The 27981-nt window shown below is 36.5% G+C and overlaps 2 protein-coding genes across 3 annotated transcripts in view; both read right to left on the bottom strand.

The window, feature by feature from the left end:
- LOC126966158 (tryptophan--tRNA ligase, cytoplasmic) overlaps positions 1-27981 on the bottom strand; it is a 373239-nt gene that overhangs the window by 131850 nt on the left and 213408 nt on the right. Inside the window, exon 1 of one of the 2 annotated variants that reach the window (XM_050810113.1) lies at positions 27079-27082. The exons of the other annotated variant lie outside the window; for it this stretch is intronic. The gene's annotated coding sequence lies outside the window, so the exon portion shown is untranslated. Of the gene's footprint in view, positions 1-27078; positions 27083-27981 lie in introns of those variants that run through there. 2 annotated transcript variants of the gene reach the window in all.
- On the bottom strand, positions 11-22075 carry LOC126966174 (uncharacterized). The gene is made up of 8 exons (XM_050810132.1): positions 21939-22075; positions 18744-18767; positions 15220-15425; positions 12963-13092; positions 11769-11933; positions 6203-6387; positions 3885-3991; positions 11-214 (listed from the first exon to the last, which is right to left on the bottom strand). Exons 1-8 carry the CDS (start codon positions 21982-21984, stop codon positions 109-111), a joined length of 969 nt encoding a protein of 322 aa, XP_050666089.1. The 5' UTR covers positions 21985-22075; the 3' UTR covers positions 11-108.

The raw sequence follows: 27981 nt of genomic DNA, 5'->3' as shown, positions 1-27981 counted from the left end.
AAAAATAAAATTTGTTGCATTCAAAATTTAATTTCAAATACATTAAAAGATAAATTGTTCTTGAAGCTCCTCGTAACACGTAGGGTATGGTAGAATATGGGGTATGGATTATGAGAACAGTTTTTTCACCTCGTCCATCACTTTACTGGCGTACCTGACTCCTGTCAGCTTTGCTCTGTTGATAACTGACGCAGGTTTAATTGAATCTCCCGTTCTGGAAGATAGTACAGTTTTAGTCCAAGAAGTAAGTAAAAAAAATATTGATTCATGAGGTATTTTGCGGAAATCCATAAATATCCAGAATTTTTGAATTATCTTAAGGCGAGGTTTTCCCAACACTTTAGGTAAAAATTGCGCGAACGTTAGATTCGATAGGTACGCATGGACACGGGCGTCGGGCATGGCTGAGAACGAACCGAGCGATGCGGGTCAACGACCGCCAACCCAGAAGGACCGCCTAATATTTTTTAAAACTTACAGTTGTGCTAGAGTACGGAATTACTGTGATAATATTTTTTATGCATTTTTGAAGTAAATCTTTTTTATCGACGTATGAGAGAAATGTTATATTACGCGCAAAATTATGATTTCAACATTATGGATATCGTATCCGAGATTCTCGAAGGTGCAGAGAACTAATTTGGGATCATTTTTGAAATCCAAGATGGCCGCCACGCAAAATTATGATTTCAACAATATGGGTATCGTATCCGAGGTTCTCGAGGGTGCAGAGAATGAATTTGGGATCATTTTTGAAATCCAAGATGGCTGCCGCGCAAAATTATGATTTCAACAATATGGGTATCGTATCCGAGGTTCTCGAGGGTGCAGAGAACGAATTTGGAATCATTTTTGAAATCCAAGATGGCCGCCGTACAAAATTATGATATCAGCAATATGGATATCGAGTCCGAGGTTCTTGAGGGAGCAGAGAACGAATTTGGAATCATTTTTGAAATCCAAGATGGCCACCGCTCAAAATTATGTTGTGCGTTTTGTGCGGCGGCCATCTTGGATTTATCTAACTTCCCTAAAGTACATACATATATACAAAAATCCCGCGTGGCATAATATTCATAATAATATTACGTAAATTTTATTTTAGTACTTTCCGACTTACATTTACCTATATATTTCAACAAATACGCTGTCGCATCATCGTTATTTTTTTACTATGATTCCCGCTTTGTACTTTTTTGCTAAAATCTTACGTAATGTGAGCCCGAGAGACACGAACACAGTACCTTCTTTGACAGTGGTCACGGGCGTACTGCTGGCTTGAGCGAGCATGCAACCAAGGCGTCGCGTTTGGTTTATTACGAAAAAAATTAATATAAAATAATTCACAAAGCGTATTGATAAATCCCACGGTGAAAACTAATAAACTATCGAATAAAATAAGTTTTGTGTTTATAGCTATCATAGTTTTATGATAATATAAACAATTCAAACAAAAAAGACTATTTTTCAAAAAATAAATCTATCGAGATTTTTTTTCGTCATCGTGTTTTCGAAACAGCGATACTTTAGATAAAGAAATGAAGATAAACATGTCAATAAATTGGAACCGTAGTATTTGTAGAAGTATTTTAAGTAGATTTTTAAAAATGTTACTTTTTAGGACTATAGCGCCTTAAGTGTAAATTTAGGACTATGGCGAGTTAACATCTCCTCGGATGGATCGTGTATAGGCAAAAAACGTGTCGAATTGATCGGATGTAATAAAGAATAAAGGAATTCTGTGGAGTAAACTGAATATAATCTAGAACTATACATAAAGCACACAGAATACTATTGCGTCCATTTGATGACAATGTAGACATAATAGGGGGAATAAGCATAGTCCCGCATCGTTCATATTTTTTTTTTCAGTTTTATTTGTGTAATTAATCCCAGAAGTGGATCATCACTTTAAAAACATAACAAATTGTTTCGATTAGCAACAGTGACATCTCTAGTCAATTTCCTAATATACAAATATTGGGATTGGGCAGGTTATCAACTTTCATTTACAGGTCACTGTCGTATAACAAACTATTTCACACATGTTTTTTTATAAAAACTTTGAAGTAATGTATGGAGTCTGATAGCTCACATTTTAATGTATTACACGACTAATCTTTTTGAGAGATGAAGTTAGACTATTAAAAAGTTGTGCGCTCTGGTAAATAAACATACGCTTACCATAATTTGTTCTAGTCTTAGGTAGTATGAAGTAGCTGGCCCTTCTCGTGCTGCGTTTAGACACATGTTTAGATTGGGTGTGTAAGATTGATGTATGGATGGAATTGTGTGGAATTTTTTCGATCAGCATACATGTATGGTAGGTGTAAAGTTGTTTTATATTCATGAGGTTAGTTTGTTTGTATATTTTAGAAGTAGGTGTTAAATAAGCATAATGAAATAAAAATTTTATGAGTCTGTTTTGTATTGTTTGCAATTCAGCTAACTTGGTTTTTTGAGCGATGTGATTTAACTAATGAATTATAGATTAGCATTCGAACTTTCCGGGGTATCGAACGAACTATGCCACGAAAGGGACCAATCAGAAAAGAGAGCTTCTTTTTAACATAGTCAATATGGGCACCCCATGTCAGTTTACTGTCCAATAGTAATCCCAAATATTTCTCAACGTGCTTTTCTGTTACAGGAACATTACTTACTTTTAAGGGTTTATAGGGAGGTATTGGTTTGTTCTTCGCACTGAAGATAATATAAGAAGTCTTTCTACCATTAATTGTAAGTAGATTTGATTGTAACCAATTGGAAAGAACATTGATATCCTTTTGCGCACGTAGGGTAATGTCATTGATGGAAGCCCCGAAATAGAAAAGACAGGTGTCATCTGTCTACAAAGTTGTACCATGTAATCCTAAATTAACGATATCATTTATATAAATTGAGAAGAGTAAGGGCCACAAGATGGATCCCTGTGGTACACCGAATCTTACTGGAACGGGTTCACTTTTGTGGTCGCCAATTTTTACAATCTGTTGTCGATGACTGAGGTACGTTGGAAGACTTTAAATGCGTTTTCGGTTATTCTTATGTTTTGAAGTTTAGTTTCAAGGATTGAATGACTTACTGTGTCAAACGCCTTCTTAATGTCATGTGTGCTAAACAAATAACAGAGTACTAAACGGTGCTCTTATGCCGTTGCCATATGGTAACGGCAGCAAACAGGAGGTTAAATCAACAAATATGCCCAACACAATGTTTTTACTGTCAATATTTTGCCTCACTTTTGTTACTAAGTCAACGGTCGCAGCTACAGTATTACTTTTAGGTATGAAACCGAATTGGCGCTCGGTAACGTATTTTATTGATTCCATATAAGATTCAAGACGGTTGTGCAATATTTTTTCTCCTACTTTAGATAGTACTGGGAGCACAGAGATTGGTCTATAATTGCCAGAATCTGTTTTGGAGCCAGATTTGTGAATGGGACTGACTTTAGCTACCTTAAGAAAGTCTAGGAATTATCTTTCCTCGAAAATAGCCTTAATACTAATACCATCATTATCAGTGCTGCAATTTGGGTCCAATTTGTCAATTGTCCTTGTAATTTCATCTACAGTGGAGGGGCTTATATCTGAAAGTTTTTTTGAGTTACTTCGGGTATCGTTTGGGTGTGTGGTGGTATGAATATTATGGAACTGGGCCGGGATTTGGTTAGCTAATATTGACCCTATAGTAGCAAAATAATTGTTAAACGTATTGCAAATTTCATGGACGTCAGTAATTTCCCTTGAATCAATCACAAGTTTGGAGGGAGCACAACATGATTTTAGTTTGTTGTTGGAAAGGCAATCAATAAGGGTCCATGTTGTTTTAGTTAATAGAATCATTCATAAGCGACAAAGAGAAAAGATAGTTATACTTACGTGCATTTAATATTCCATGGGTCATTTATAAAGTAAACATGAAGAGAAATTATGCTGTAATGTTCCGAAAGTTGAAGGAGACACTCCGGTGCATATGGCATCACCAACTGAAAAATAGAGTGGAATTCAGTCAATTGAGCGCCATAAATACTTTAAAAACTTCACGGAAAATAAGTTATTCTGACTTTGAGGAAATTATCAGAACGTCTAACGTACATACTGCCCTTTTATTAATTATTCTTCTTTTTTATGTTAACTTTATTAAGGGACGAGACGAGCAGGACGTTCAGCTGGTGGTAATTGATACGCCGTGCCCATTACAATGCATTGTCGCTCAGGACTCTTAAAAAATCATAAATTCTAATTCTTGACACTTAAGTTGTTAGGTCTCATTTGCCCTGTAATTTCACTAGCTACGGTGCCCTTCGGACCGAAATACAATAATGCTTACACATTACTACTTCACGGCAGAAAAGGCGCCGTTGTGATACCCATAATCTAGCTGGCATCCTGTGCAAAGGACCCTCACACTCAGTGTTCTCGTAACAGCATTGTCTTATCAGGATCAGTGCTTCTCTACCGAATTTATGATCACAATTTGCGATTAGTTTAGACTTCAATTCTGCCATGGAATTTTTTCATCGATATATTATCATAATCTGGAAATTACCTTGGTATATTTATTCAAAAAGACTGATTAGTTTGACTTATAAACGAAGTAAATTGTCTTTGGCTTTTCGCAAAATACGCATAGGCCTATGCGCTCCTTATGCCATAAGTTTTTGTTGGGAGTTTGGAGCAAGAGTTTGGTTGGGAGGTGTTAATGCATCCGCCATATAGGATTCATAGAATTATTTAGGCACGTTAACATCAAGAAAGGACTGCAAAACTACTTTTCACGTTCCATTTTCTACAGCAATGTACCTACAAGATGGCAAAAAGTTATAGAACTAAATATGTTCCATATTTACTGTAATTGAATGTAAATCTATATATATAAAAATGAATTGCTGTTCGTTAGTCTCGCTAAAACTCGAGAACGGCGGGACCGATTTGGCTAATTTTGGTCTTGAATTATTTGTGGAAGTCCAGAGAAGGTTTGAAAGGTGAATAAATAGGAAAATGCTGCTAAATTAAATAAAAACAACGTATTTGTTTTTCCTTTGAAATGTCCATACAAAATTTCTATGAGAGAATTTATTGACGCACGGTTTGACAGTTCTGCTGTGAAACAATTTCATTACGACAGCAGGGTGCATATTTTACGAAGAAATTTTTGGTGTTATTGACAAATTCATATAAAAACATTATTTTATTTATTATATGCAGAACAACGTGTGTCGGGTCAGCTAGTAGATAATAATTATTTATTTACAGAGAGACTTAACATTATAAACGTATGTGTTGTTCAACTCTCAGGATGTAGCTCCATCTACAGGAAATTCTTTACAGTTGATAACCTGCTCAAGACATACCAAGATTTACGGTTGAAGTTGAATACTCGGACGGTTGGCTCAGTTGCTAAGAGCGTTCGGACGGAACCTAAGAGGCCCGGGTCGAGTCCCGCATCTTCCATAACTTAAATAATAAATAAATAATATTTAGAATGTTCTTCGACAGTACGCCCTTGCGGTTCGACAGTACGTCATTTAATTTTAATTAGTAATTGATTGATAACTTGGACAGGCTGTATCCGTGATGACACCCAAATAAAGCTCCCACTGAAAACCAGCGCTCCAGCTTGTTGCAGCACAGTGCTGAGTGAGAGACCTGTATTCAATCACATACAACAATTATTGTGTTGTTTTTGTAAATTTTATTTTATTCTTTGTAAACTGTGTGATCAAATAAAATTATTTTCTTTACGTTTCTTTGCATATATAAAATGCGAAGAAACTTCTCCCCGAACCTAATATTTGATTGAGTGTATATTATTAATTATACTAATTTGGCTAAAGTTGAATATTTTCGTCGCATAGTCGTCAGAAACTACCTTATTATGTTAGAAACAGTCTCTTATTTTATGTGATATTCTTCATTTCTGGGATTAAATATACAAATTTAAGTTGTACCAAAAGTTATGGACGATGCGGGGCTCCAACCCGCATCTCTCGGTCCGAGCGCTCTTACCAACTGAGCCAACCATCCGAGTGACGCATCAACCGTAAATCTTGGTATGTCTTGAGCAAGTAAAGAATGATGGAGTAGATGGAGCTACAACCTGGGAGTTGAACAAGACATATGTTTATCATGTTAAGATCAACTGAACGTCCTGCTGGTCTCGTCCCTTTCTGTCATAAAAAGAAATCAAAATAAACCTCAGTAGTTAATCTGCCTCCATTATACTTCTCAAACCAATCGCGTTGATTTTTGGGTACGTCGGGAAGACTGCCGAAGATCTGGAATCCGACTCCAACCAGATCATGGTTGGTCACCAGCGGGAACCAGGGCAACAGTTCGTCACAGCTCTTCTCGCGCGTCATATTCCAGTAGTAGTGAGTACCTGCCATGACAAAAATACACCACTAGTTTATAATTATTAAAAATGCTGGCGTATATGCAGAGGGTATATTATTTACACCGAGCCGATAAATAGGACTCCGTTTGGTCAAAGTAACGTATGGATAGATACAGCATTACGCATTACGCATTCCTTGTATTAGCGACATCAGTATTTGACGTTGCTTGAATGTGAATGAGAAGTGACGCTCAGCAGGTGTATTATTGACAAAGCCCGCTTTTTCCTCATCTGAACCGTTTGCAGGTTGTGTCGAATATATTTATTTATCTACTTATTTAGAGAGAGTGGCTATTTGTCTAGGCATAATCAGTCCCAGACCTTGTAACACTGCATCCAGAATTGAACTATTGTGTTCGCCACTCATACTTATAGCTCGTCGTCAAGCCCCGCCGTATTTACGAACCCCAGTATCTTCTTAACGCGAGTATTACAAACAGCATCTGGGAGCAGGTTGTAGTCACCAAGGATGACGTTACGTTAATGCATTAGTGGGCCGCAATCGCAGATGAGATGAATACGCGTTTCATCGGCCTCAAAGCAAAATCTGCAAGTCATTTTTTTCTCGTTTTTGATTCCGAATATCTTTATGTGAATGTTTTTAGGTGACCTTCATCTTCCTTTAATATTACAATGAACTTTTGCGACACTAGTTCGATAACGTGACGAGATTCGATAGTTGATAAGGAAGTCATGCGACTACGAGTTACCGCATGCAGCTGTGAAACAGACGACCTCAACACGTCGTTGTCCCATTGATGATTCCAATGGTGATATTGTTAGGGTGCGTACAAATTAAGATCATTTACCGCGCGCGGTAGCTGATCCAGCTTGTAAACTAAATTATCAATTATTTTAAGATTTCTGGCACCTCCACTCTGGAGACACCTACACTACTACTACTAGCCTGCAATACGTTTTTCGAGTATCAAAACAGTCAATTTCATTGTCAATTGTCCATTTTTACGTATTCGCCTCGCGAGCCAATTCACCAAAACTACAACCGTCCCAAGTGCGCGCGTGCGACTGACAGATGCTCTTTTGGTGCAGTCTCATAAACCGACAGCGAGCGGTTCGCATCGCGGCACGTTACAGCGCGGCAATGCTAGCGCGACCCCGTCTACATGGCGCCTATGTTCGATGGCTTACCGCGCGTAAATTTGTACGCACCTTTATAATAAATGCCACCTCAGTACTGCTATCATGTCAATGTGTCTGAGAACACAGTTCACTGGTCTATTGTATTTATTATGTTAATAATAATAATATCATCCATTCAATCTTTCATTAATACAGATATCACACCGCGGATGCGACACCGACACAAGTACATAGGCACGCTGAACAATCCAATAGGTGAAGCCCCACATTTCCCACCACTAGCAATCGTAACCAAGGGGGAAAAGGCTCCATCAATTAGATTTTAATGTCTGTTTTCCATTTTCTATCAGCGGACAGCTAGCCCAAGGTTGAGTCTCGCATTGGCAGGTTTTCACGACGGCCCTTACAACCCGTTCCTCTGTAAGCATATGTTTGTGTTGATAAGGATATCAAATCCAAAACGTACTTGACAATTACCACACGTATCGAGGACCGATGACAAAACAATATTTTTATAGCTTGACCCTCCTGAACTAACTGATCGTAACCATAATAATCTAGACATATATCGATTAGATAAAAAATATAATTTAAACGCCTAAGTTTATCAAAGAGATATGCTAAGGTGAGTTTCTCATCAATAATCTTACACTATCATTCACTGATTATTAAGCTATAAATACATAATCGGATTTGATACTGCCGAACCATCGGAAGGGGTCTGGGGGCCTACTCCTAAAATCGATATTCGATATATCGTGTCGAATCCTACTCTTAGTTACATCGTATTCAATGACGAAACAATGATTGAATGAACCTACTCTTAGTTGAAAATGTCAGAGATGAATATTCGAATTCGATAAACAATCAAACGTCACTTTTACGATAATCTCAACGACACCTTCTAGCCTGTCGTTGCTATTATCGTTTCAAGTTGTATAGATATATTTGCCATACAATATACATACTTAATAACCAAAATTTAAATAATTATATGTTATTTACTATTCAACAGGATTTATTTACTACCAAGTAATTTAAGTCATTTTGTTGATCGCTTATGCGTAGAAAGTAATGCAAATAGCCGTCTGAGAAAAAGGATGTCGACTAGAAGGGTTGAGCTACTTTTTTTTACATTTTATTATCCGCAAGTTTTGTATTATTCACTCAATTTTAAATGGTCATATTATATTCATTGCATAATTTTTTAATATTTACATTTTGTATAAATGGTACTAAATTGGTGGTGCAGAGTCTGGGAGAGGACCATCCTTAGCACCTAAGCTATGTTTTGACTTTTGACACTTAACAGCGACATAGCACAGATCATATTTAGTTTTTAAAGGTTTCAGCACAATTCATCCACTCAAATATCGTAAAAAAATCAAAATATTAGTCTATGGTTACGATGTTGTTACGATAAACGATATGGTATACGAACATTTGTTAGAGTAGCTTAAGTGCGATATATTCGGAATATTATCGTATCGTTCCGAATATATCGTTGTCGATTTTGCGAGTAGACCTCATGGTAGCGGACCGTATTCGAAGCTATGTCGCATTGTCCATCGCACAAAATTATTATTATTACCGTCCGGACGGAGTACGACGCCGGACCAATTGACGCCTACCGGACCGTCGGATGGACTGGCCGTACCAAATCCAACCATGTGTTTAGGCTATTATTAAATCAAGACAATTTGAAATTGAAGAACACACATTTACACACTACCACATCATTTATATCTTTTCTTATGACAGTCATGTGCGAGGTCTATTGAACAATCATTTTTGTATTCTATTCATCTTCATCATTTCAGCCGGAAGACGTCCACGGCTGGAGAAAGGCCTCCACCAAATATCGCCATGATGATTGGTCCTACGCTGCCCTCATCCATCCTACTCCGGCGATCTTGACCAGATCGTCGGTCCATCTTGTGGGGCGCCTACCAACACTATGCCTTCCGGTACGTGGTCGCCATTCGAGGACCTTTTTTTTATGGCATAGGAGGACAAACGTGCGTACGGGTCACCTGGTGTTAAGTGATCACCGCCGCCCACATTCTCTTGCAACACCAGAGGAATCACAAGAGCGTTGCCGGCCTTTAAGGAAGGTGTACGCGCTTTTTTTGAAGGTACCCATGTCGTATCGTCCCGGAAACACCGCACAAATAAGCTCCACAGCGTTGTAGTAAGCGGAAGAAAGCTCCTTGAAAACCGCACTGTGGAGGACCGCAGCACATCCAGATGGTGGGGATGATATCCTAACTTGTGGCGTGTCGTGCGAAGGTGGAATTCGGCGGCAGGAATCAGGTTAAACAGCTCTTCAGAACACTCCCCTTGATAAATGCGGTAGAAGACACACAATGAAGCGACGTCTCTACGCAACGCCAAGTGATCCAGCCGTTCGCAGACCCTACTGCCCTAACGGCCATCTGTCCGCCGAGCCATGTGCCCTGCCCACTGCCACTTCAGTTTCACAATCATTTATTCTATCTGTATTCTATAACATTTTTAATAATGTATTTGTGTTATATTCCCGATGAAATTTATTACGAAAACTCACCTAAACTAATTAATTAGATGCGCCTCCTAAATATGATATAAACTATTAATCAAACACCTGTTTGTGGACAATTTATGATATGACAATTTATTAATGGATGTATTAAAGTCATAGATAAGTGGTTGCTTATTAAGCATGATTGTTATATTGAAAAATAAGTATTTATTTATAAAAAAGACGCAAAAATAAATATTCGATACATTTATTTTATTTATTTATTTAGAGACTTAAAAAAGTGAACACCATTTACACCATAATTTATAGACCAAAGCTTAGACGAAAACTTAAGGCTGGTGATTGCAACTGGCAGCCCAATTAGACCTCAGCCTGTGCTAGGGCTGTCCAAATATCCTCGGCCTATTTGTACAAAAAAAATATTAAAGTTTTCTAATTTAATCTAAAATTTTAATCTTATGAATTATGTACCCAACTAAACTTAATTATTATTACTTTTATTTGGATTATCATATGTATAGACATAAATATATCAGAAACAATAAGAAAAGTTATAAAAAAAGAAAAAAAAAAAAAATATATATATATATTAAGTAATATTAGTGCAGCAGTGTTACTGTAAAAAAAATTAAATTTAAAATTCCAAATTTCTCTATTTGATAGTAAAATATAAATACAAAATTACATATAATCTACTTATAAAAGCAATTTACAATTAAGCCATATGTAGGTATCAGAAAACTTATTTCTACAACCCTATCTACGTGTTGAGGGATAAAACTTTATTATGCTTAAAAAACTATACATAAGGTTTGTGGGGGAAAATCCAGGAAACTGGGAAAACCTGGCTATTTGCTATCACTTAACCTAACTTAAGATTAATGACTAGGGCTTAAAACTAAGGAGGAACATGACATAGATCTAAATTAAGAGTAATTGGTATACTTTTTGAAGTGAAAACTTCCTTAGCGACGTTGAGCACTTTTCTTGGGATGGGTATAAAATGTTTAACTCGCGTTAGGACACGTTGTCTGATCGAAAATTCGTAAGACAGTCGTTGAAATTATTTTTTGAGAGATAAACTTTTTAATGTAAAATGATTGTAATAATTCTGAAGTGTAAATTTTTTTATGTAATATAAATTGTCCTTTATGTGTACGGTAACGCAATAAATGAATATTGTATTGAACCACATAAATTCTAGTACTTTTAAATAAAACAATTAGTGTAAAATTATTCCCTAATCAAAATGTTCAAAAATGAACAACTTTAATGTTCAAGTTTTCACTTCTGCCCGCACTCCCGGAGTACAACCCGTTATTTTTTATTACATTTTATTGTAATCACTTGTCATATTCAATAATCAACTTACGCTCGTTTGTCCTCCTCTTGCATAACAAAACAACGATCAAATATCCCGACCATCTGGATGTGTGGCGGATGTGTGTCCTCCATAATGCGGTTTACAAGGAGCTTTCTTCCACGAACAACACATCTGTGGAATGAACTTCCTTGTGCGGTGCTTGAGGGACGATACGACATGACACGACAAAAAAAGCGCGTACAACTTCCTTCAAAGCTGGCAACGCTCCTGTGATTCTTTTGGCGTTGAAAAAGTCATCACTTAACACCAGGTGACCTTGATACGCTCCTTTGTCCTCCTTTTCAATAAAAAAAATCCTGTATCCGCAAATGACATCAAACAATGTATATTTTTCTACAGGGCAAAAGATTCTTAGCTTACCCATGTTAGGAATGCAGTTTTGTTTTTTAAACAGAGTTGTGTTCAATTCAGCCTCAGTGCTGGGGATCCTGATGAGTTGTCCTTCAAGATCCTTAACCCACACCCCGCCATCTTGCAGCGTCGCTCCATTCTCTACTTGGGGTCCTGCGCCAGCTTTTAAAGATTCTGAAATTAGGAAATATTATTAAATAAACGTGCGTGTGTACTTGTACGCACATAAGAAGTTACACCTAAAACAAATTAAACTCCATATACGTAAATTAATCGTCGCGCAAACAAAAACCTTTGCCTTCTGTTATTATGAATATACCTCTGAAGTTTTTATTGTAATAATGTTATTTGTTATTATGTCTTGGTTTAAGTTACCTGTAATAATGCATTAGCAGTGTCATTCCATCATTTGGGCTTCCCGAGAGCTTATGCAAGTGGACCTCCAGCTTCCTCACTGGGCTCAGCATACAGGTCGTTATCGACGGTTATTGCTCGAATCCCAAGCCCGTGAACGCTGGAGTGCCCCAAGGCTGTGTGCTATCTCCCACATTGTTTCTTCTGCATATCAACGAAATATTGGACACCTCCAACATACATTGCTATGCAGACGACAGCACTGGTGATGCCATATACACGGGCCATGCAGGTCTCCGGTCATGTCAGGCCGAATTCCACCCTCGCACGACACGCCATAAATTTAGATATCATCCCCACCATCTAGTTGTGTGGCGGTCCTCCACAGTGCGGCTTTCAAAGAGCTTTCTTCCACGTACAACAAAGCTGTGGAATGAGCTTCCTTGTGCGGTGTTTCCGAGACGATACGACATGGGTACCCTCAAAAAAAGCGCGTACACCTTCCATAAAGGCCGGCAACGCTCATCTGGTGTTGCAAGGGAATGTGGGCGGCGGTGATCACTTAACACCAGGTGACCCGTAGGGTAGTTTGTCCTCCTTTTCCATAAAAAAAAATAAGGACACCACGTGAGTAACTTAGGAGCTGCAGGTATATATTTTGGTGGTGGCGTCCCAGTGAATTATAGCCCTGAGAGCAGGCAACTACAAATTTGTTTATACCTGCGTCTTTTTCGCACTAAGGCTGTCAAAGGAAGGCTTAAAAACATTTTCGCTTGGTGTACAGCCAAGCTTCCTACATTTTGGTCACAACGTGTAATACGGACCGAAGATTGGTAAATGTTAGCTCACCTTCAGACACATAATATTGTGTAGCAGTCCAATAGTCCCGCGCGGGTTCGGAGTCCGTGGCCGGTGCGTGCCACCTCACTAACCTTTTCTCCGGCTTTATCGTTGGTGAATCGAACTCCTCCACGGGGAACTGGAACAGTAGAAAGTCATCATTCAATAACGAGACCGTTGGTTGAGACAAATGACCGAACAATAAATGAAAGAATGAACGAGAGTTTTGTATGTTTTTCCAGCTTGTCCGCTTAAGGTGTTCATCTTCTCTTTCAGTCGCTTTGCTACACTCTCTCTTTCGTTTCTTAGCTTTCTTTCGACGTCGTTTCTCATATTTGGATCCGGCCTTACTCACATAGTGCTAAAAAGCTGTACTACCATAGTATCCACGCTGACAGACTCATATTGAAAATAATTAATCAAAAGAAAGTCACTAATAATTCAGCGATCCTTTTGTGATCGGGATCCGGTTTGGGATCTGATGAAAACTTCACGACTTTGGTGGAATAAACAATAATTTTCTTTCTAATATATAAAATTCTCGTGTCATGGTGTTAAACATTGAACTCCTCCGAAACGACTTGACCGATTCTCATGAAACTTTGAGTGTATATTGGGTAGGTCTGAGAATCGGACAATATCTATTTTTCATCCCCCTAAATGTTTTATTTTTTTTTATTTTTTAGACATTTTTTTTAAATTTGTTTGATTATGAGTCTTTTAACGTTAACGTTTATTTACTAAAAAGATGAAATCAAATCACTAGTATTAACTTACCTGTTAATTTTAATATGATGTAATATCTGCCGACTCAATAGTTTCAATATTGTATAGTTTTCATATTTTCGATAGCGCTTATAGCACGATTATAGAAAATGTGTACTTATCTATGCACGCAAGAAGATATAGATAGTTCTTTGGCCTAACAAAGCTTTAAAAAATAATTAAATAAAATTATTTATTCCTCCTGTTATTCTATGTTTGTAATAAGAACAATATTGTAAAAATCTTATAAATAAATATGGTTTTGACAATTAATTCTTATATAACGAAGACGTATGTGTATAGTATTATATTTATTTTATACGTGAAACAATTGCAATTGATTTACAACTTGAAATATTCAAATGATACTTATTTCATCCTTAGATAATTTAGATTTACGTCTAGATAGACTATGACAGCGTCGAAAAAAATAGCGGTGAACGATTAGCCTCTATTTTCAACACCTCATGCACACTAAAAAAAAGTGATATATGTATCGCGTAGTGTATAACATAGCTTGTCATGCACACTAAAGTAATAAACCTGGTCTGTTTTAATGCGTTGTCTAGCAGCAAGAGGCTCTATCTAGACGTATAAATTATCTAAGGTTTCATCTTTATGTTAACCTCGTAAAAGGAAAACATTATCTTATGTAATTTTGTAAAGTGAAGTTTTCTCAAAGTTCGCTTCTCCATTTTAAATAATTTTTTAATCCGAACTGCCAATATATTGTAACAATCATCCTTCGTAGTAAACAAGTACTTATATTTCGGAACTATTATCAATTAAACATTTGGTAAAACAAAAAAACCTAAATCGTGAATTTGTTCTATATGCAAATATGGTTTTAAAGGGAGCAGCATTTTAAGGAAAGAGAATGGATACGCTCAGTAATTGCTGCCTCTATTTCTCTCTGTTAGAAATGATGATTATGTAAAAAAACCATATAGCTTAAAATCCTGTGTTACCAGTTTAAAAAAAAGTTAAAGTTATTGCATCGTGAGTTCGTTTCCTTTCTTAACAAATTGCAACTCTATGGGTATATTATTATTCTTTATATCTTAGCCCATTTCTAACAAATTAACATAATATTCCTAACTTGATAAACCCATTGCTGAACTGATGTAAGCGTCTACCCATCTAAAGGATGGTCCTCCGATCTGGAGTGTATCCCATTTCGTAACGTCCTGGAAACACCGCATAAGGAAGCTCATTCCACAGTTTGATTGTACGCAGAAAAAGGTCCTTGAAAATCGCACACTATGGAGGTACGCCACACATCCAGATATTGGGGATAATATCCTAATTTGTGGCATGTCGAGCGAAGATGGACTTCGGCGGCAGGAATCAATCCGTGATATAAATTATTTAATGCTCGTGTTAAATCAAAAAGTGAATCGCTGAACAGGCTAATTCATGTCGACTTCCTACTTATAAGTAATAACAAAATTTAGATGACTGTGACGTAGTAAATGGGTCAGGTTGCAGCAAATTTTCTCACCCCAATCTGCAGCCCAGCAACAAAGCCAGCCGTATCAAACAGTGGACAGACATATCTCCCCGCCGTGCAGTACAACCTGAGCTCCGGCAGAGGTCCGGGAGGTCTCGCGATTCTTCGCCAGCCACTGCTCTCTGCTTCACTCATGGTCCGGGGTAAACTGAAGAAGTACTCTTTGTCGGCCAAAGCATCTGACCATCCGAATTTCACTGCGGGGGAAATGATTAATTAAAATCTATTAAAAGTGATGTAGATTGTATCCCTATTATTATTACAAACGTGAATGTAAGGTTGTATGTTACGCTTTTACTGAACCGGAGTTACTGAACCGATTTTGATGAAAGTTGGTACAGCGATAGACTACAGCTTGGGCAGCAGCTATGTGCTGTACATTGGCTAAAATTTATCCCAGAAATCTCCATTCACATAATATGTTGGGAACGTTAGTGAAAACAGGAACCGGAATTGGAATAGGACATTATAATCTTCAATTCCAAACTTGCTTATTTTTGAAAACCCTTTATCTACGCGAACGAAGTCGCGGGCATCAGTTAGTATAATATATAGATATATATTCTGTATTCATCTTTATGGTCTACTGCCAGGTTTGGTTTTAAACAGTCATTAATTTTAGACTATAACATTAAAATTCTCGATAGAAAATGAAGCACCAAAACCTGAAATTGAATATTTTAAAATTAAAACTAAGTTTGGTAGTATGTTCTGTATTATAGTAAAACTTTTTTTAGTAATTTGATTTAATATTATCACAAATTGATGAAATGTGATATGGCACTTACGTCATTTGCTATTGGACCGTTTCGCGCCCTTTCTATATCTTTTACCCAGTATTGAGGTGACAGAGTTTAGTTTCTTTAAATATTTGTTGGTGCAACTTAAGAGAATGGATAGTTTACTGAAACGTAAATGTTCATGAAAATCACCAAATCCATCAAATTCCAGATAATCACCTTTATCCATCATCTAGAACTACGATTACTAGTTTAATAGTGTGGATTTCATTAGTATATGTAATAAGTCTTAGATCAGTTAGTCTAGATAGACTATAACAGCTGTGAAAACGTCGAAAAAAATAGACTTTAGAACTAACCTCTATTTTGAGCAATTCACGCACACTTACAAAAAGTGTCATACAAATCGCGAGTGTAAGACGTAGCTAGTCATGCACACTAAACTAATATTCCTGGCCTGTTTTCATCGGTTGTCTTACAGCAAGAGACTATCTAGACGTATAAATTATCTAAGTAATAAGGAATGAATGAAAGATGTTAAAAATTTACGGATACCTAATTTTTTTTTGTTAGATATCATACGTCTACAATTAATAGCTTAGTTTGAAGTTAAATAAACGTTATTTAGCCACGGACGAGTAAAAAAAGAAGGACTCCGTGTCACCTTACATAACAGTGAAGCACCAAAACAAGCCGGTAAACGTGTAAATACATAGAAATAAACACATTTTTTTTTACTAGTCCATGTATTTAACATTATAAATACTGCATTATAGAAATAGTACATTACGTAATCGTATACTATTTCCTATTTAGTTGCGCAAAGTTCGACCACTATAATTATTTTCAAACATTCTCGCACGCTCAGCTCCATTCCCGCACGCTCTTGTCAACGTGTTGGAAAGTGGTACTTCGCGAACGCAAATGCATGCGCAAAATCAAACTTTGCGCACAATAACAGGAAATAGTAGATTTTACAACGAGTGTACACATTTTTATCCGAGACTTTTAGCTGATAGTAATGTTGAGGATGCAATGGTTTTGTGGACGAGTTATAAACTCAGCTTTTCATTTCAATTGCGAGTAAATAAAACAGCAGTATGACATGGACATTTTGAACAATTTTAGCAAATATGAAGAAATTAATAAACGCACGAAAAAACAAGACCTGTTTCTCGCCCCTTTTTTTTAAATCTTACGACATGGATTGCTTGGGCTCCAGACTAATACAGCCTGCTTTTAAATTAATTTTGTAATAAATATATTTTTTTAAATAATTAAATTCCCTACCGTATTTTAATTAAAATTTTAATATCTTTTATGTCTAAAACACATGAGGCAAATAAATTAAAGTAATTATTATAAAATAACAAATTCTATCTCTGAACTTTTTATTGTGTTTGGCTGTATGGCTCATTTTCTTTGCCTTAATATAAATACATTTATGAGTAAATACGTTAATGCACTGGGCACAAAAATCAATTTTGTGCATCCTATATCGCGCACAAATGAGCGATTTCAGAGCATGAGAAGTGAAAAGGTTATTTTATATTTATTTTATTTACTACAACAAAAAATCATACAAACAGTGTTATTTATAACTAGTTGTTTAAATAATTAATTATTTGTACAATCAACCCCGTTATCCACGACTCACTAATGATAGTGGGGTCATGACCGATCTTATCACTATTTATAGGTATTATTTATAAAGTAAGCTATTTATAAACAAAGTACTTAACAGTAAAGTAAGTTTTCGAGATGTTTCCTGAAGCAAATAGTTTTAAACATTATTTAACAATTTCAATGTATTTACGAATAAGCGCCTGTATTTATTCTTTTTTGTTGAAAGTGGAAAGATTTATTTCACTAACGGCCGTTTCCAATATTCAGTCTATCTCTTACTTGAGATAAAAATCGTAATTATCGTTGACTTTTCTGTCCCAATAAGCTTATCGACGGTAACTCACCTCATCTGTACACGCTGTCTGTGAATGGGACGACGTATAGCTTACCAGCGATAGATGTTTGTATGGAAATTGCAATTCACGCGTCCCAATATAAGGCGATAAGAATGACTTATCGGGTATATTGGGACAGTTTCAGATTACTGACAGCTAATTACTGATAGTAGAAGGTAGTAATTTCTCTCTATCTGTAGATATTATATTGGGAACGGCCGTAACTTATTATATTATTATTGCATTATTTCCTTTAGATTGACTTCTTAAAATTCGATGTGTATGAATAATATGGTTTGATTATTGTCGGCACTTTCATCAACTTCCAAAAATATGTAAAAAAGTAGTTATAGTGGCATAACTAATGTAGTTCGACATATAGTATTGCGGTTTTTTTTGAAGATATTGATACGTTCTATAATATTGTAAAACATTTTTTGTTCTATCATCAATGTTTCCGCATCGCACGCGATGACAGATTCTTTTCACACCTTGGTTTGGTTATTGCATTTTTATTAGGGATCCCTATTTTTATTTTCAATGTTATAGAGCCTATTTCAATCAGTGAATATGCAGCTTTCTAATGGTGAATTTTTGAAATCGGTCCAGTAGTTTTTACAACAGCCATTATATATATTTAATTAAATTTTTCTTTAAGTTAAAGTTTAAACACTACTAGTGTTGCTAATCTATGAAAGTTAAAACCCAACCCATATTTTATTCCCTAGACCTAATTCTAAACTCTATCCAGATGAGTGACGTCGCGGGAAATAGTATAATAAAGTAATTGTTTTTTATATACTTAATAACTTACCGCGTAATCCATTGTATTGAACACCTGAAAAAAATTGAAATCTTTTATTATAAGATATGAAAATTGAAAATTTACTACAAAATATAATATCTGAACGCAATTTATAAAATTCAGTCAACCTGCATTCGTGATACTTGCAATAGTGCCTAAATATTACCGAAAGCATTCATCACGGTGAATATCATTGTGATTGGTCTAATTTAGAAAATGCTTAAAAAACTATTTTAGACCAAAGTCAAACTTTCCAACAGGAGTCCAGAGTCAATTCTAGCTGGTCTTTTTAAATATTACTTCAGTGATGTGGACTTTTTTTTATGGAAATAATAATTTTCCAGACGAGCAGGACGTTCAGCTGATGGTACTTAATACGCCCTACCCATTACAATGCAGTGCCACTCAGTATTCTTGAAAAACCCAATAATTCTGAGCGGCACTACAATTGCGCTCGTCACCTTGAGACATAAGATGTTAAGTCTCATTTGGCATGTAATTTCACTAGCTACGGCGCCCTTCAGACCGAGACACAGTAATGTTTACACATTACTGCTTCACGGCAGAAATAGGCGCTTCCTGTGCAAAGCAGCCTCCCACTGGTGGACTTGACGAAGGAATTTCCAATCACATCTTTTTCAGTTGTCCTCGACTGTCTTGCTCTCTCTATCTCCTTCTTCCTGATATCCCTCGCCCGACTCATTTCAAATCCTTACTCTCCTTTGTTAATTCCCCTTTTGTTTGTCTTTTAATCAACTAACCCTTTGTATATTATGTCGCTGGCACATTGTATGTGATTCACAAACGGCGCCGTCCGTTTAAAAAGGCTCGTTGTTAAAATTAACATATGCCTGCGGCAAAATGTAAATTGCCTTGTCATTATATAACATGACGCAATATTTTGAAGACAATTCAAACGACGTTTACAAACTGCCCCGGCAAAATGAAGTATTTAGTTCTATTACTTAACACGGGCGGCTCTGATGATCAAAACAAGAAAAAAAGGGGTCGAGTAGTATGTGACACAAAAAAAAAATACTGGAAATAGTCCGAAATCTACGTGTACAAAGGTCTTTCCAGAAAAATACGGTATATTTAAAAAAGTGTCTAACGGGTCTATATTTGTTTTTTGGGCTTAATACAAGAGCCAATTCGGTTCAGCACTCACCGGCCGCTTCCGCGGCACGTTACGCTTGCTTTGTTCGATGCGATTAACAGTCTTTTATTTTTGAGACCTACTAATGAATAAGAAGTAATTTTTTTACCTAGGTATTACGACAGTGTTAGACTTCAAAGAATTAAAAATTTTTTGAATTCAAATTGAATATTTCTTATAATAAAGTACCTTTGTTTGTTCATTGGAAGTGCTATAATGCTATTATATTCTTGTTTTAAGATTTCATGGTATCTGATTTCTGAAATAATATCTATTTTATATTTTAATTATTTATATGTCGAAAATATGGCAATTGAACGAGTTGCCAATTTGCCCAAGACATATTACATAAAAGCGAGCGTTTGTAAATTGACGACGCCATGGATAAAACGCCAAATTATGGGATTTGTGACATATATATTGTATGTGTTTTTTTTTGTTTTAGATACATCAACAGTGTTCTTTGCGGTGAATGATCTTAGCTTATATAACAAATTGCTTATTTTCTGACCGTCATCTTGTTGGTTGACGAAGCCTGCTTTATATATAAATTATAACTAGCTGACCCAGCAAACGTTGTATCGCCGATATTAAAATCGCGATACAAAAGTAACAGTTGATCGTAGATGGGTGAAAACTTGAAGTTGTATGTATTTTTTAATGCTGACTCATAATCAAACAAATTTAAAAAAATAATGTCAAAAAAAAAATTTGGCGTGGACCACCCTTAACATTTAGGGGGATGAAAAATAGATGTTTACGATTCTCAGACTACCCAATATGCACTCAAAATTTCATGAGAATCGAGCAGTTTCGAAGGAGTTTAACTACAAACACCGCGACATGAGAATGTTATATATTAGAGACAACAGATATAGATCCTAAGAAAGATCATAAGAAAAGAGACACACATATTGGCATTACCATAGTTTCTCAACCTTGTTTTGCTCACCCCCACTTTGAGAATATGTTTTTTTCTAGAGTATTTTCGTGTATTTTTTTGCCTTTTTAGACTATATTTTTAAATCTACCCACGCCCCATCTGCGCCATCTCAATGCCCCCTAATTTTCTCTCTTCTACTGCCCCCCCCAAAAGTCTCAAACGCCCACAAGGGGGCGTTATCGCCCACGTTGAGAACCTATGATATAGACATTAAGCTTACAAAATGCCAACGCTCTTGTGATTCCTCTGGTGTCATGTGTCACGGTGATCATTTACTATCAGGTGACCCCTATATATGCTCATCTTCCTCTTCTACGGTAAAAAAGTGCTAAAACACACTATCAAAATTTCAGCAAAATAATATTTTTTTATATGATTTAAAATAATAATCCTGATAAACATAAATTTGCAATTGTATTTTCCAGTGTATTTTTTTTATTCTAGAAAATACAAGTAATTACATTGAATACATGTTTTATTAAATTTATACTTCATTATTTCAAAACCTGGACAACATTATATTTTTTTAAATGATTGACAATTGCTGCTTGTGAGATACAGCCCAATGACATACAATGTCTAATAAGGGTATGATATCCATTTCAATTCCATAAATATAATATTAAATCTTCTTTGACAAAGAAGGTGTAGGAGATTATATAGAGGATAATGATGCATTGTTCTTGTGTGGTTCTGCGCAGGCGATCTAAAATTGTATAATAATTAATATTATATTAAATAGGCTAAGTTGTTATATGATTTAAAAGATGAATCGGGACTTTCTTATCAGTTCTTCTCCCCATGTCATACCTCCTTTAAGCCTGTAGCCCCAAAAAATACAGCTGAGATTTTTCATAATGCGTTTCTTTAATGTAATTTAATCAAAGACTAATTCAAATAAAGAATTTTTTTCAAATAAAGAATTCATAAAAGCCACTATTTTATTAACTTAAATAATCCCAGTTTTCTATTTTATATTCTTGCGCAATGTTTGCTGAGAGTCCTCTCTCCTCTAAACGCCTTCCTAATTTATGGACTAATAGTTACCCTATCAGATTGGAATCCAAAAAAAATCACCAACAATACCTTATAACATAGTACATACCACTTGAGAAGGACACGGCAGCCAACACAATAAGTAACAACTTCATAATTCAATATTAAAATGAAACGTCCGTTCTTATTGAGGTCTGGAGTCACAATGGCCATTAATGAACGCACACTGGGTAATTGATAGATCAATGAATCCTTTATGAATGCCAGTTCATTCGGACCAATATTATATTATCGACCATAACATAAAGCCATATCACGATCAATAAATACGTTTTCGCTTCCAGTCGAGCCTACCAGTGGGAGGCTCCTCTGCACAGGATGCCAGCTAGATTATGGGAACGTCAACGGCGCCTATTTCTGTCGTGAAGCAGTAATGTGTAAGTATTACTGTGTTTCGATCTGAAGGGCGCCGTAGCTAGTGAAATTACTGGGCAAATGAGACTTGACATCTTATATCTCAAGGTGACGAGCGCAGTTGTAGTGCCGCTCGGGATTTTTGGGGTTTTACAAGAATCCTGATTGTCATTACAATGCAGTGCCGCTCAGGCAATTGATGCGCACTGCCAATAGGCATGGGATTTTTCAAGAGTCCTGGCACTATATTATAATGCGCAGGGCGTATCAATTACCATCAACTGAACGTCCTGCTCGTCTCGTCCCTTACTTTCATAAAAAAAAAAGTCAAATTACGTCCATTTGGCTGTTCGCGACACTCATAATTCCAGTTCGATTATTTGCACAATTTTTTAGCTATATATTAATGAAAAAAAATTAAAAAGAAGATGGTTGCGAAATTGAGGTGGCAGTGGGCAGGCTACATAGCTCGATGGACAGATGGTTGGTGGGGCAGTAAAGTCCTCCAATGGCAACCACCTACCTAAAACGTAGGTGTTGGTAGCCCCCCCACAAGATCTCAAGATGATCTGGTCAAGATTTTTTTTTTATGGAAAAGAAGGACAAACGAGCGTACGGGTCACCTGTTGTTATGTGATCACCGCCGCCCACATTCTCTTGGAACACCAGAGGAATCACAAGAGCGTTGCCGGCCTTGAAGGAAGGTGGATTGCCGAAATAAGTTGGATGAGGGCAGCTCAGGACCGATGGTCATGGTGATATTTGGGGGAGGCCTTCTTCCAGCAGTGAACGTATGAAATGCTGATGATATAAATGGTATCTTTCCAGTAGTCTCGGAAGACGAATGTTTTACTTACGCACAGTACTTTCGATGCTTCTTTATGTTATCAAAGAAACAATAGTTTAAAAAAAAATGTATTTGAATAATTTTATTCAATCGTAATCATAATCAAATGTAATATATTATATTCGCTCTGCCATTTAAGTTCCAATTAAAATTGTTTAAATTGCGATTGCGGGGTGTGTTAAATATCACATTAAAAGATAATTTATTAGTACCATAATTTGAGAAATCCTTTAAAGAATTCAAACAAAAACTCTCAAGTATTAATTTGACATGAATGAAACACAAATCAATTAGAGTCTTAATTAGAGTAGTTTTAGAAATGTCAGACCATGACGTTAGGGACGAAAATTAAGAATTATAACACCGAATACACATTGGTACGTGGCGGCCGAGGATCGAACCGGGTCTCCGTGGTGAGAGTCAACCTATTGCTCCATTGACACGTCTAAAATAATGCAAATTACTGATTGATAGAAGAACGCGCAGCTGTGTTACCCATCTAGTCTTTGTATCCTCTGCAAAGAAGCTAATTATAATTTTCCAAATTTTAAGCGCCTGCGAAAATACTTTAGCAAAGAAAACGGCAAGCGTAAGAACTATGGCGCCGATCAGGCGTTATATTTTCAGCGTCTTGGCTTGAACCCAGAAATATAATAGTTAACTAGTTTTACTTTCATCAAGTATGATGCATGCATTTTTATTTCACTAAAATGTGTAACACGAACATTAAAAATATATTTTAGAATAAATAATCCATATTATGCTAATTAACTTAGATAATTTATGCGTGTACATAGACTGTGACAGCTGTGACCACGTCGAAATAAATAACGGTTAACTGTTTACCTCTATTTTCAGCAACGCATGCACACAAAAACAAAGAGACATACGTATCGCGAGTGTTAAGACTTAGCCTTTCATGCACAATAAAGTAATAAACCTGGCCTGTTGTCATGTGTTGCCTGACAGCAAGAAGCTCTATGTAGACGCTTAAATGATCTAATCTTATTAAATAAATAATCAGGAGTAGATGCGCACTCTAAATGCTCTCTCTAGTCGTTCCTTCATGACTGAGAATCGTGGTCATCAACAAACACACTTGGAGTGAACTATTTGTTTCCATCGGCTTCTGTCCACCGCGGCCCTGACGACGGAGCTAAACCTCGGAGACCTGGAGTCTTTTATTTGGTCGGTCCATCTGATAGGAGATCGGCCTCGGGCTCGCTTGCCATTTGTGTTCCCAACTACGATCAATTTCTCCAGGCTCTCATTACCCGTCCGCATTATGTGGCCAAAATACGAAAGAATTCGTTGGTGGCATATCGTGGACAGACGGCTTTTTATCTTGAGCTGAGAGGATCGACACGTTTGTTCTATTGGCCGTCCAAGGTATCCTGAACACACGCCTCCAGCACCACATCCAAGGCATCAAACTCTAAATGCTACACCAATTAAAATGAATATGATATTATCATATAGTTAGTGTATGATTAGTAATATGTATAGACAGTAGCAAAGAGGATGTAAAGTGTGAGATTAGCTGTAGAAAGGTTTTAGTTTCCTTATTTTAAAAGTTTATTTTAGCTTGGTGCTGATACCTCGGTTAGGTAACACTGAAAATGTTTAGAAAATGTAAAACGGCTTAATGTAGAAAGTTGCCAATACTTTTCTTGTTTTTCGAAGTAATCTCCATTCCTCTCTACACATCGTCGCATTCGATGGAACCACTGAGAAAGCAGTGGGCCCATTGTTCCTTAGGGGTCTCTTCTATGGCATTTTCTTACGCTTTCATCGCATCTTCAGAGCTCGTAAAGCGAAATACCTCGAATTTTTTCTTTAGTTATTGGGAATAAATAAAAGTCGCAGGGGCGCCAGGTCAGGACTGTATGGCGAATGACTCATTATCTGCCATAGTCAAATATTCAACAGCCCGTTTTGCGGAGTGCGCTGAAGCATTGTTGTGGTGAAGGAGGATCCTGCTTCGAAGGGGCTTCTGTCGATTTTTTTTCCGTCTTCTAGCACAACTGTCCTTCCATCTTCTAGCACAACTGTCGCGAAATGACCTTTCCGACCAAAAAATGAGACATTCATCTTTTTTCCTTGACTTCTTCCTTTCTTTACCTTAGTTGGCCGATCCTCGAAAGGAAACAACCACTGAGCTGATTGTCTTTTGGTTTCGGGTTCGTAGCAATATATCAAGCTTTCATCACCTGTGACGGTGTCAAATACAGCATTTGAACTTATCTAAAATTTGGCGACACCAGTCCATGCGAAGGTGTTTCTGGTCGTCGCTTAAAGTATGGGGAATCCATCTGGTACAAAGCTTCCTGACGCCTAAATGTTCGTGTAATATTTTTTGAACTTGACTCATACCAATGCCCGTATCTGCTGATGGGACACTCTCTTATCTTCCTCTATCATGCGTCGCACAGCAATGATGTTATCTTCAGTAGTCGCTGTTAAAGGACGTCCCTCACGCGGATCATCATTGAGATTGCTACGTCCAAGGTTAAACTCGTTAAACCAATTGTAAATAGTGGCACGAGATGGGGCTTTATTAAGAAATGTTAATCGCAGCCTATCATAGCTTTGTTGTTGAGTAAACTCACAACGAAAGTCATAATAAATCATTGACCGAAAGTTTTCTCGCGTTATGTTTGTTTTCACGTGTAACAAGAGTTTTAAATTTGCCGCCAATTCCCAAAAACAAATGAACGCAATATTCTACATTAAGTTACCAAACAGTTCTTAAATTGAAATAGAAAAAAAGTTTTCATTAGCAATGTTTCTAACTGGCCAGTTCTAAACATTTTCAGTATTACCCACGTATGAAAGGAAACTGTTTATAAACCTAACAAAGTAAAAAAACTATAGTTTAATTGAATAATATTTATTTTAGTAAGTATAAAAAAATTTATTCAAAGAAAATGTTCACAATGACGTCCTTGATGTGCGATATAATGACATTTGTACTAATTGGGTAACGTACTTTTGAAATCAGTTTAAAGTGTTTTGATATTTGAAATAGTTACTGAACAATCGCCTGGTCACACATTACATCCTGTATAGCCCAATGTTTAGTGACCCTGCCTACTGAGCTTATAGGTTCCAGATTTGAATACATATGTGCAAACATTTATTATAATATGATGAATTTATAAGTGTTAACATACATAATGTTTAAGTAAGTATGTTGTATTAAATATATCGTTGTCTTGTACCCATAGTACATACAGGCTGTGTCTAGTTTGCTGCAAGATAATTTGTGTAAAACTGTATCAATATTATTAAAAGTTTGAGCCATCTCGCTCGGTCGTCGGCTCCGCTAGATAACGATTTCTCAGTGCAAAATGTACCAGAGTAATCTATTCACAACTAGCTGAAACGGCAAAAGTTGTGTTCCCTTATAAATAAAGTATCCGCATCCGCTTATTTATTTTGAAAAGGTTCGGTCGCGAGGAATCAATGTAAATTACGAGTTAAAAAGATGTTTGCAAATTACACTAAAATAAACAGTTTCTATTTTAATTTTAAGTTATATTTTCAGCTTTCATACAAAATAACTCCAGTCATTTTGCCCAGTAACATTGTATTTAGAAGTCTTTGTAATTAAAGATATATCTAATTACTATCTAACATCATCATAATTTCAGCAGAAAGACGTCCACTGCTGGACAAAGTTCTCCCCCAAAGATCTCCACGACTATCGGTCCTGCGCTGCCCTCATGCAACCTATTCCGGCGATCTTGACCAGATCATGGGTCCATCTTGTCTATCAACAGTTGTTCTTCCAGTCCCTGGTCGCCATTCGAGGACTTTACTGCCCCAATGGCCATCTGTCCTTTGTTATATATGCCCTGCACACTGCCACTTCAGTTCCATCTACCACGCTATGTCGATGACTTTGGTTCCCCTACGGATCTCCTCATTTTTGATTGGATCCCGCAGGGACACTCCGATCTCTCCATTGCACTCTGAATACGCTACAATTTTACCCCTGTCATTATTTTCCAGCAACGTTGTTTTTAGAAGTCCAACATCTAAAATTCTCCGATCAAGCAAACTTAAAGAGAATATAATGAGTACCAGACTTGGACATTGGTGCAAATGAGCTTGAAATATTCATAAAATAAATGTTGTAAAATTCATTAGACGTAAATATTTTCGTATTGTATTGTACTTAATTTTAATTTTACTAACATTATTAACTAATGTTATGCAAGTTAGTAATATTTAAAGTTAAGTATATTGGTAGTAAGAAAGGTTATGATGCTTATGAATGATGTGTAACCCTGTAAGTTATCTGTACACTCAGATATTAGCGAAATAATAACATAAGATGCAGCGTATTTCGAAGAAGGTTATAATAGTATATTATATGTTCGTGATTGCCTTTCCGGAATCACTGACCTGTATAAAACCACTGGATAGGCTGTTCGATATGTTTGACAGCAAATTTTTGTGCCTATTTGAAGCGCCATTCGCGAGCGTCCAGAGAACTAATTTTGACGTATAATACAAATGGCCGCGAGAAAAGCGTATAGTAGGTACTCTGAAGTATTATTGCATTTTGAATTAATTTCGTCGTTTTCGTGTAATTTATACTTCAGGAATCAACGTAATAAGGTACACAATTTGTTTTGTAAATAGTTTCCCTATCGATGTTTGTTTAACTGAGGTTGTCATCACTAGTTCTAGTACCACAGACTCTCGCTATCAAACAGGCACAAAAGCATTTTGACAGCTACCAGTCCAGGGGTGTATAGTAGAGGTCAGTGTCCGGAACCTTTATTTTTTTGACATAGAAATAGCTATATATTCGCAATACAAATAATTCAGTCAATGAAATTTCATTATATATTATCTAAATAATCTATACAATGAGCGGGCG

This window comes from Leptidea sinapis, chromosome 9 (genome assembly GCF_905404315.1).
Source record: "Leptidea sinapis chromosome 9, ilLepSina1.1, whole genome shotgun sequence".
In the NCBI taxonomy this organism is placed as follows: Eukaryota; Metazoa; Arthropoda; class Insecta; order Lepidoptera; family Pieridae; genus Leptidea; species Leptidea sinapis.
The sequence above is the reverse complement of the archived record's forward strand: the minus strand, read 5'-3'. Positions and strand labels throughout refer to the sequence as shown.

What these genes read in the sequence shown, in the direction of transcription:
- LOC126966174 (XM_050810132.1), bottom strand. Translation starts at nt 21,984, where the DNA reads ATGAAGTTGTTACTTATTGTGTTGGCTGCCGTGTCCTTCTCAAGTG. An exon ending in TCAATACAATGGATTACGCG is followed by an intron (nt 15,426 to 18,743) that starts GTAAGTTATTAA and finishes TTTCCCCCGCAG; the next exon opens with TGAAATTCGGATGGTCAGAT. An exon ending in AAACTGCATTCCTAACATGG is followed by an intron (nt 6,388 to 11,768) that starts GTAAGCTAAGAA and finishes TTGTCATGGCAG; the next exon opens with GTACTCACTACTACTGGAAT.